General features: G+C 36.2%; 1 protein-coding gene and 1 long non-coding RNA gene across 2 annotated transcripts; one reads left to right on the forward strand and one right to left on the reverse strand.

Annotated features, from left to right (window-relative positions):
- The first annotated feature begins 734 nt into the window (after positions 1-734).
- On the forward strand, positions 735-7,268 carry LOC136811043 (SH3 and multiple ankyrin repeat domains protein 2-like). Its single transcript, XM_067067646.1, has 5 exons — positions 735-837; positions 1,561-1,668; positions 2,130-2,328; positions 5,573-5,724; positions 6,036-7,268. Exons 2-5 carry the CDS (start codon positions 1,621-1,623, stop codon positions 6,150-6,152), a joined length of 516 nt encoding a protein of 171 aa, XP_066923747.1. The 5' UTR covers positions 735-837; positions 1,561-1,620; the 3' UTR covers positions 6,153-7,268.
- On the reverse strand, positions 3,333-3,963 carry LOC136811044 (uncharacterized). Its single transcript, XR_010847194.1, has 2 exons — positions 3,907-3,963; positions 3,333-3,706 (listed from the first exon to the last, which is right to left on the reverse strand). It is a non-coding gene; the product is annotated as an uncharacterized lncRNA (long non-coding RNA).
- Positions 7,269-9,838: the final 2,570 nt, after the last annotated feature.

The following is a 9,838-nucleotide window of genomic DNA, read 5'->3' on the forward strand; positions in this document are numbered from 1 at the left end:
GGATAAACTGATAGAAACGTTCATTAAAGTTACGAAAAAAGCGAGTGGATAAACTGAGGTTTAGAGACGTTCTTTAAAGTCACGAAGAAAAAACGAGTGGATTAACTGAGGTTTAGAGACGTTCGTTAAAGTTACGAAGAAAACGAGTGGATAAACTGAGGTTTAGAGATGTTAAGTTACAATGAAGTGAATACAGTCGCTCTCGTGTTGTCTTCCGACCAGCCACCAGAACCGTTGGAAAACCAACGGATCCGGCGAGACTCGAACTCACAACCATGCCATTCGCAGGCATTTGCTCTACCATTAAGATGTTAAGTTGAATTTATGAAGAAAGCGAGTGGATAAACTGAAGTTTAGAAACGTTCATTAAAGTTACGAAGAAAGAGAGTGGATAAATTGAGGCTTCGAGATGTTAAAAGTTAAATTTACGAAAAAAGCCAGTTGATAAACTAAGGTTTAAGAGACGTTCATTAAAGTTACGAAGAAAAAAATTGTGGCCGGGTGGCGACAAAAATAACTTTCACCCGGCTGGATTTTTAGGGTCGGCCTTAGTAAGTAATATGATATGTTGGAAAGCATCCACTGAAAGGGCCCTTTTTAAAATATCTACAGTTGTTGCTCACTAATTCAACGTTCTACTACTCGATAAATTCCATTATTTGATGGAAATCCAATACACCCCTGTGTCACAGTCCCGATGGGAAAATATCCTGGAATTTCAGCCCCACTGTTTTCCCTTTTTTTCAGGTGATCAATCGTGGTGAGGCCACGGAGTTTATCGCACTATCAAAAGGTTTTATCAGTGACGTAAACGAGAAGCTATGGACACTCAAACCGGTAAGAAATTTAACCACAATTAACCCTTCTCGCAAGGTTGGCAGACGATATCATACTCCAGGATGCAAGTGAAATTTTTCAATCCGCCGACCTAGACGGGGGTTCGTTTATTATCAGTTAGGGTTAGGGTTGGAGCTCGAGAGTCACAATATAATGCCGAAGGCCCTCTTAGGGGCATTCGTACCCTGTGACTTAACTTAGGATCCCGTAGGGATCCTTGTAGGGGCACCGGTAGGGTTGGGAGCATTCTTAATTAAGGTCTGTAAATTACACGCTATAAGTATTTGTGAATGACGGCTTTCTGTCGTGTCTCGTTGCATGCATGCATCCTGGAGTATGATATCGTTTGCCAACCTTCTCGCAAGTAGTGTACTGAATGGATAATATTCTTTGGGGGAAAGAACAGTTTAAAATCTTGCATGTCTTACAAACCTTTCAAGGCTATTCGTGATTCAGTTTAGCCCGTTTAACCTGTGAGCTAACCAATTCGAAGTGATTTGATTCGTTTTTAACCAATTCAGAAGTTCGGAAGCAAACTCGGATACTGAAAGTCCTTTAAAAGTTGTGTAGTTAAATTACAGTCATTGAAGTCTTTCTGAGCTTGGCGACATGCTATTTTCCATATTGGTTACACTTAATGTCCTTAATTGATATGGCAATCTACTGTGAGTTACATTGATATATGTTTTTACATTTTTATTGAAATACTCTGAATCTCCATAGCAACTATCACAAGAGTTGGAGACGAGGATTGTTTCATCTCTTTCGCAAGCGGATCAAGAAATGAGCAAATTCTTGGACAATGATGATAATAAAGACAGCAAAGACGATGTACGTATTACTCTACTGTTATTCTGATTTCCACGAACGTCTAGACTAAAGTATTAGACGGGGCCACCGTAGTTCAAAGGTAGAGCATTCGGCTACGGTGCGCAAGGTTGTGGGTTCAATTCCCGGCTCGGTCAGACTTTGTACTTAGTACAAAAATAGTACTTGATACTTTTCTACTTGATGCTCAGCAATTAAAGAGAAGGATCAAGGGTAAGTGGAGCAATCCGTGGAGAAAGAATGGCACCATCCCCTATCTTCGGGTAGATAGCTATTGAAAGAGGAGCTTCACTTACTTATTTATTAGACTAAGATCTGGAAAATTTCTGAGTGAAAGAAAATAGGATTGGAGAACTTTACTGGAGAGAAGTAGTTATGAAGCATTCAATCGACAGAGACTGTTAAGTGTTACCTGATTAAAATATTCTATTCTATTCAATCAATCATATCATTTGCAACCATAGATATCGTTACTACAAGTCGACACACATGCAACGGCCGCAACTACCTCTACGACGAACACCGTCACACCTAGTAACACTAAATCTTCGTCACTGGGCAATACCGGGGGCGCAAGTTCAAGCGGTAGTGGGCGTTCATGGTTGATGTTTGGGCGGAAAGCACATTCGTGTAGGGAACGAGCACCAGAGGCTACTACAATAGGTAAGCATTCAGTACTTAGTACAGTGGAGTCTCCGTAACTCGAACCTTGCAATGGTTTATAAACCAGTCTCTATAACTCGAAATTTCCATAATTCGAACGAAATTGTGTTCCCGTGCGTGTCCAAGTTTTGTAGAATCCACTGTATATTATTCAACTAAACGCAATTTTTCTGGATGCAGAAAATTTTTTCTAATTTTCTTACCTCTACAGCCATTATTGGGACCTACCGTCCCGAAATAACCATTCTGCTGCCCTTTCCGAGACAAATTAAGATGAAGACTTTTTTGGTCTTGGTGACGAATTTATCTTAGAAGGCTGTAGATACTTGTTATTATTTCTCTCGCAGTCCCACGGAAATCAAATTTACTTCATTTGACAAGGAACGTATAGCCTATACTAGACGTCACCCGCGTTTTTTTTTACGCAATTAACGTCTATTCCACTTTGCGACTTTTTCGAACGTTTTGAGCCCGGGTTTTCGGGCTCTAAACATTCGATTTTTTGACGTCACTTTTAATTTTCGAAGCTCCTGCAGTAGCAAAACAATCGAAATTGCGTCAAAACACTTGAAAGGCTTCTATTTTTCGAAAATCGTCAAAGTGGAACTCACTAAGAAACGAGATGAAAAATCCCGGTTTTTAGTGAGGTGCTCGCTAAGGAACGTATAGCATGTTTTGTTCAAAAATAATCGTTTTTCTGAGTAAGATAATATAGCGAACTGAAATTACTTTTTAGAACCGATCCCTCCATTAAAGTGGCGCTTTGCCCTTATTTAAGGCATTCTATTTTCTAGATTTGAACGGTCGAGTATCAAAAGACTTCTTTCCTATACATGCTTGAAACTACTACAAAAAGTAAAATAAAACACTTAAGTATTGAAATGGAATCCGATCTTTGAAATTGAACACGAATTTTCTTCTACCTCAAAATAACTAAACTCTACAATATAAATATTCTACTAAATATATTGCCCTATAAAGTTGTATTAATCGTCTGTTCTCGATGAGTCCCTGATTTTCTTTTTACTGTTCGCGTTTACAAATTTTATTCTCAAGAAACTTGATAAACATTTTCGGCTTTTCTTCTTCACACTTCCCTCTTTGATTTCAATTGGTTCCTTCCCCTCGTTTGTTTTTCGTTTACGATTACTCTTCACTGGATTACCGGAAACAAACTCGTCAGCGGGCGTTTCTATGTCTTCTAGTGCGGCCGCGCGCTTTATCTTTGGAATTTTGAAGCCGTTACTGGACAGTCTTTTACTGAATTTCATCGTAATTGAAGTTTTCTTTTCCGATTCCTTGGCTGTATTCTTGTGAGCATTTCCCAGTTTATTTTGTTTAATTTCTGTCAGCATGTCTTCAAATAACCTTTTTTTACCTAGATTTCACAAATGATTATTATAAAATGCCGATCCTATCAGGTTGAACTTCAAAAGTTTCTTAACGTTATTTTCAATGGGTTACCTTCAATTTTGTGACGTCAATTTCATTTCAAAGGTGTTCTTCTTTGTGAAGGTTCCTTTTCATGAAAAATTTAAAAAATTTGTATTCAAAAAATAGCTCAAGAGAGTTACTTACCTGAGAGTTTTTCTTAAAGCACACCTAAAGTACAGCACACAGTGTAAAAAAACTACATTCGATTTCAAGATTATCTGATATTCCGATGGCGTATTGGCGGCCGCCCACGCTAAAGCTCTAAAGGGGCGGGCCAATATACCATCGGAGAGAAATAGTAGTCATCCATTGATGTGCCGACATAAGTTTAGCCCTCATTTTCGGGGCCGTGCTGAACGCTCAAAAATTGTTTTTTTGAGATCTGGCGCCTCAAAAAGACCGTCAAATCTGTCGTTAGTTACCACGTCATGAGTATGTCGGCAAAAATTACAAACAACATGGCTGATGTAATTTTCAAAAAATGTGTGCTGTTATGGTTGTTTTTGGTTTCTTTTGATGGATTTTTTGTAGTTTAACTGTACTTATCACTCCCTGAATATTAGTTTTAGTATCCAGTGTAATTTTTGTATGTGCACCAACCCAAAAAATGTGTTTCTACCACAGAAAAGTTGATAATCATACTTTTGTTTTGTTTGTTTTGATGGCTGATTTTTTCTGCACTTTCTCAAATTTTATACCATTCAAAGACCAAAGAAACTAAAGCAGGTATGTTCCTATGGGCTTAGGCTTTTATCAGTAACTTTCATGTTGTTATCTTAGACCGTCCTCCAAATATAACTGTTGTCCACCGGCCGACAACCGACAAACCGACTTCAGTATTCCAGAACTGAAGTTTTTTGGATAAAATCTTTATTAAACTTCACAAAAGTGTTCATTTAGGGTTGGTATTCATTTTCTAAAGCTTTAGTTTTTCTTTTAGTGTTATTTATAGATGCTGATTATGACTTTTCTCTTCTTTTAAGCTTTTTTGTGTACAATGTTATTTCTATTTTGTTTTTGCTTCTGTGATCAGTTTAAAGAAGGAAAAATTTCTACAACCCCTCCTTGTGAAAAGAATGATAATATTTTGCATGATTCCTTCTCCAAAAAGTTTTGTATTTGAATTTATTTCGTGAAACCTTTTGAAGTTTTTTCTGACCCAAATTTTGTCGGCCATGACACCTTCCCTGTCCAAATTGCACTCGGGCCCATTTTTCTAAAAAATTACGCGGTCAGGCGAAATTCCGTAATGTATTTCTTCCAGATGTTGAAAATTTTCCCGACCTTCAGAGCTTTAGCGTGTCGGAAGAAAATTTCTACATCGGGTGCCAGATAAATTTCAAGAAGGATGACTTCTCGATGGGGTTCAGAGATTTTTCAAGTAAAAGTCAATCGTAGGGAACAAAAGACTTTAATTACACTCCTAGAGAATTCCCAAAACGGGGTTGTTAACAATTGAAACAAGAGACTCCCAAGAGATTCTTTTTTATTGAAATGCTGCTTTTTCGTGCCTGTAATATGAATAAAATTCTTCCGCTATTAGACATATTGCTATGACGATTCGATATCAATTTGAAACATTGCAATCACTCAAAATATATTTTTTGACTTGCTTTTCTTGATGACTTGACTCTTGTCAAATTTAAGTGGAAATGAACGTACATTCATAAAAGTAAGGTGGTCTTTCTCTGCGAGTGTATAAGCATAAGCCTTTCATAAAAAGTTCGATAATAATTAAAAATTATTACTTTTTTTCAATCAAACGTATCGTGCCATTTAAAATTGACTTTATAAATTTTCTATTTTGCAGACTTTCTTGAGAAGAAAGCGGTTCACGAATGGGACGTAAATGAAGTTGGTCTTTGGCTTGATACTATAGGATGTTCAGAGTATAAAGACAATTTCAAACAGCATGACATAACTGGCCCTGAACTCATTAAATTGGAACGCCATGATCTTAATGTGAGTTTTATTTAGAGTTGTTTTGACCCCAAGATTTTTTCCTTACATTCCCTACAAGGTTTCAAACTCTTAACTTACAGTTGATGAATTCGATTTTTAAGGGGAATCGGGTTTTATCGTTTCTTGTTGACGGTGGCTTTCAATATTATCAAATAATTGAACGTATCAAATAGTAGGACATCGAATTAGAGAGCGTCAACCGTACCTGGTAGACCAAAATTAATATATCTACGAAATTCAAACTTTTACAAGGTACGCCCAATTTCTGCTTCCCAATTTTGCATAACCAAATATTCAAATTTTCACCTTAGGATTTGGGTGTCAAAAAAGTTGGTCACTCCAAACGCATCTTAGAGAAAAGCAAACAATTAGCACGGTACCGAAAAGTTCCAAAACCTTCAAAATGGACCAGGAAAACAGTATCGTGAGTCAGACGTATTATTGGAATGAAGGTCAGGAAGTGATAGCGGTGACGTAATCTGACGTCGATGCTGACGTAGTATGACGTCACTCAAAATGAAAAAATGACATGGTTTTGAATAAATGAATTTTTTTATGTTTGTTTCGTTTTGAACTATCTAATGTCTGTTAAAGATGCAATTATTATCCAGAATATCTACCTGCCTCTGACACAAACGAAATCAGGCTGGAAAAACGTGGTGTATATTTTGTCATTCTAGAGCATTTAAAACTAAATTTGATTAAAGTTCATCTGATGGAATTGGATACTGAACCATTATTGTGAGATATCTTTTGTTTTGTTACGTTCGGGGATCTTAAATTTGATATACATACAACGTTATAATTACAACAGTGTAAAACTTTTTACTTACCTCTCCCCCCTCCTACCTATTTTGTATTTCTATGTACATTTTTAATTTATTTTATTTCCACGTTTAGCTACTAAAATTAAACCGTTAAAACTTTCTGCACTTTAAATTCATGATATTCATGACGTAATGTTTTCTACGGAAATACCCCGGTTTTAGCCAGTAGTGGCAAATTTAAACTAGACAAAATGTGTATAAAATGTGCCACTACTGGCAAAATCTGGGGTCTTTCCGTAGAAAACATTACGTCATGAATACTGCCTGTCTTGAAGGGAAAATCCAAACAGATATAAAAGGTGTGAGATTTAATGTCGTGGACAGTACTCGTCTTAATCTGAAGTATATTGAAAGCGTTCCCGATAGATATTTTTGGTCTTTGATAACATTGGGTGCAAGTCAATTTAATCATGTAACAGTAATCATTTTAAAAATTTATTTCTATGCTTTTTTGAATTTTTTTTGTGATCTTGTAGAGCAGGCTAATATTTAACAAAGTTTTATGACAATCATTCCTTATTTTTATGATGTCTAGATTAGCCCTGAAACCACACCCTCTTTTTCTATAATCATAATTTAGAAGTGTGATGGTCAGGGTTAAGTTTTTTTAGTTAATTTTGTCTTCTGCAGTAAGTGGCAAACGATTGCAAATTTATTGACCAATTCTAGGTATAGTAAAACTTCACACGTAATACCAACTTTTTGTCGTACAGCTAACTTTCCGTAATTTGATCAGTTTTGTGTTAATTTTTTGTTCTATAAATTCTCCAGAAAAGGTATATTTTAATTTGGTCCTGGCTCTTCCTAAACTTATTGTTTAACGCGATTTGATGTAGCATCCCACGAAATGCACGCGTTTCGAATTATATCTTTGTTTTGATTTGGTGTAACCAGGTTAAACTTGCACGAAAAATATCAAGCAAACAAATTATGATTGGTTGAAAATTGCAAGCAGCACAATTATCCTATTTACGACATTCATAACGTAATATTTCTACTAATACTCTGATATTTCCGGTTTTTCTCCGGTAGCGGCAAATGTTAAACAATTTTTCTCTAGCTTGAATTTGCCACTACCGGGATACCTCCGTAGAAATCATTACGTCATGAATATTAAAGTTTGTTTACTTGTTATTCTTTCGTGCATGTTACATGAAATCAAAACATAGAAGTTATTCAACAACCGTGTATTGTTTCAATGTTACATGGATCATGATGGGCCATGTTTTAATGGTGTCACTAATAGGGAAAAGCCAAACGATAGAGAGTAGAATCTTCTATGTAAAATGTGAAGCCGCTTATTAAATTGTCCGTCCTGTGTGGCTTTTACCACACAAATTGGGCGTCCTATTTGTTTTTTATACAAACTATGAATTTATAGAGTATTGAGAAATGTAAAATGCGAAAACAATGGAAGTGCTAGGTTTAATCCGAAATGCGGCGCAAAGTTTAAGGCTTCACTTTATCCTCCTTGGGAAAGATTGAAGATTCGCCTCTAACCTTTGGCTTGAAACTCACGGAGTGTCACCATCATTAGGTATAATAAATGAATAACAAAATTCTGCAGGCTAGTGTAAATTTTATGAAGACTTGATATTGATGTTATTATATATAATAGTGAATAATAGGCTGGGCCTGTTGTTGTATAGCAATTATTATCTCAATAAAAATAATACCTGAATTGAATTGAAAATGTTTTTTTTTTTCGTTTCCAATTATTATACTAATTATTATTTACAATAAACAATGATTCGGGCGGGGCATTTGATCCCTAAATTTTGGATTTTTTACAACAGATTTCAGTAAAGCCTGAATGAAGGGCTAGATGGAGTGTTTTAAGCTTTTAGAAGCAAAAAAAAAATCATTGCTATTGTTTTCGAAAATCAGCTAAGCTTTTGGCTGGTAAAGCGCTGGAATTCTATTGTAATGTCAAATGATCTAGGTAGGATTTCTACCTATCACACCATAGAGGTATAAAGAAAGACAGGAGATGAATTTGTCGGTAATTGGTCGTTAAAGTCTTTTGATTTCTTTTATGTAATAAATCAAACTAGCCGGTACCCGGCGTCGCACGCCGGTTTAGCTGTTTGCTGAACGCATTTAAAGCCCTTTGAGATGTTGGGAAGGTGGCTTAAACACGATGAAATCAAAATTAAAGGGCGTCATTCCCAAATTACACCATACCGACGACCAGCGACGTCCGAGACGGCTCTGCAATTAGATTTTTTTTCTCTCTTCGCTCGCGTTATATTTGCCGTAGCTCTTGATGTTTAGGAAAACTTTGATGTCAAGATAAGCGGAGTGAAATAATAGACATGACGCGATTCGTCGAAAAAAGGCAGCCCGGGGGAGGGGGTACTTAGGCAAGAGAAGTGTATGGGTATGGGTATGTGCCGGCCTTAAGGGTGCTTTTTTTGAAACATGGCAGTTTGAAAAATCGAAAAATCAAACTTCAGTCCCACTAAGAATTGGAAAAATAAGAAAATTTCAACTTTTTGCCCCCAGAAAGATAGAAATTTGGTCAAATTAGTTCCAAAAAGTGAATTAAAATTCACACAATTTCCCTTGTTTCTTCTCCTCTTTATTCTGCTAAGGGTCCGAGGGGCAGGGCCGAAAGTCAGCTCGCACCATAGTCCCCCCGGAAGGCAGCTAGGACACGCAGACAAAAAAGCGTGATAGTGCAATTTTATGTAGCTTTTTATAAAATAACTTCGTCATAACTTCAATAATTTTTCAAATTCAACAATGACTTGGATTTACAGCAAAATAATTATCGACGTCCCTTTTTACGAAGAAAGAATTCTAGTTTTTACCGCCTTTTGAATGTATTTTTAATGTTGCTGTTGTTCTAACAAACTTGTCTTGTGACCCTTTGTGACTCTTGTGTTTTATTTTATATTTGTTCTTTTCTTTAACAGATTCTGTTTAAGCAATTTCTTTTGTTTTGAAAAGAATTCGAATGTCTCAAATCAAATAAGGTCGTTAATTACATTCGAAAACCGGCAGGTACAAAATGCATAAAACATAATGCATATTGCATAATGCATAATAGTATTGTGTAATTTACAGAACGATTTTATATTTTTTAAAACTCTCCTTTGCAGAGGCTAAAACCGCAAAAACCTCTTTAGAAGAGTTTCTTGTAAACATTCCAACCAGAGGGATTTCCCCAGACATAATATTTACTTTTCGAATCCGAACGAAAGAGAAAATATTCGAATCATAACAACAAAGGGTTTTCCGTTAGCATAAATAATAAGAAGATGCAACAGATCAGAAAGGTTTTC

The sequence above is a fragment of the Clytia hemisphaerica genome, unplaced genomic scaffold, assembly GCF_902728285.1.
Source record: "Clytia hemisphaerica strain Z4C2 unplaced genomic scaffold, Clytia hemisphaerica genome assembly, whole genome shotgun sequence".
Lineage (NCBI taxonomy): Eukaryota > Metazoa > Cnidaria > Hydrozoa > Leptothecata > Clytiidae > Clytia > Clytia hemisphaerica.

What these genes read in the sequence shown, in the direction of transcription:
- LOC136811043 (XM_067067646.1), top strand. Translation starts at nt 1,621, where the DNA reads ATGAGCAAATTCTTGGACAATGATGATAATAAAGACAGCAAAGACGAT. An exon ending in ACCAGAGGCTACTACAATAG is followed by an intron (nt 2,329 to 5,572) that starts GTAAGCATTCAG and finishes TCTATTTTGCAG; the next exon opens with ACTTTCTTGAGAAGAAAGCG. An exon ending in TGGAACGCCATGATCTTAAT is followed by an intron (nt 5,725 to 6,035) that starts GTGAGTTTTATT and finishes TTTTCACCTTAG; the next exon opens with GATTTGGGTGTCAAAAAAGT.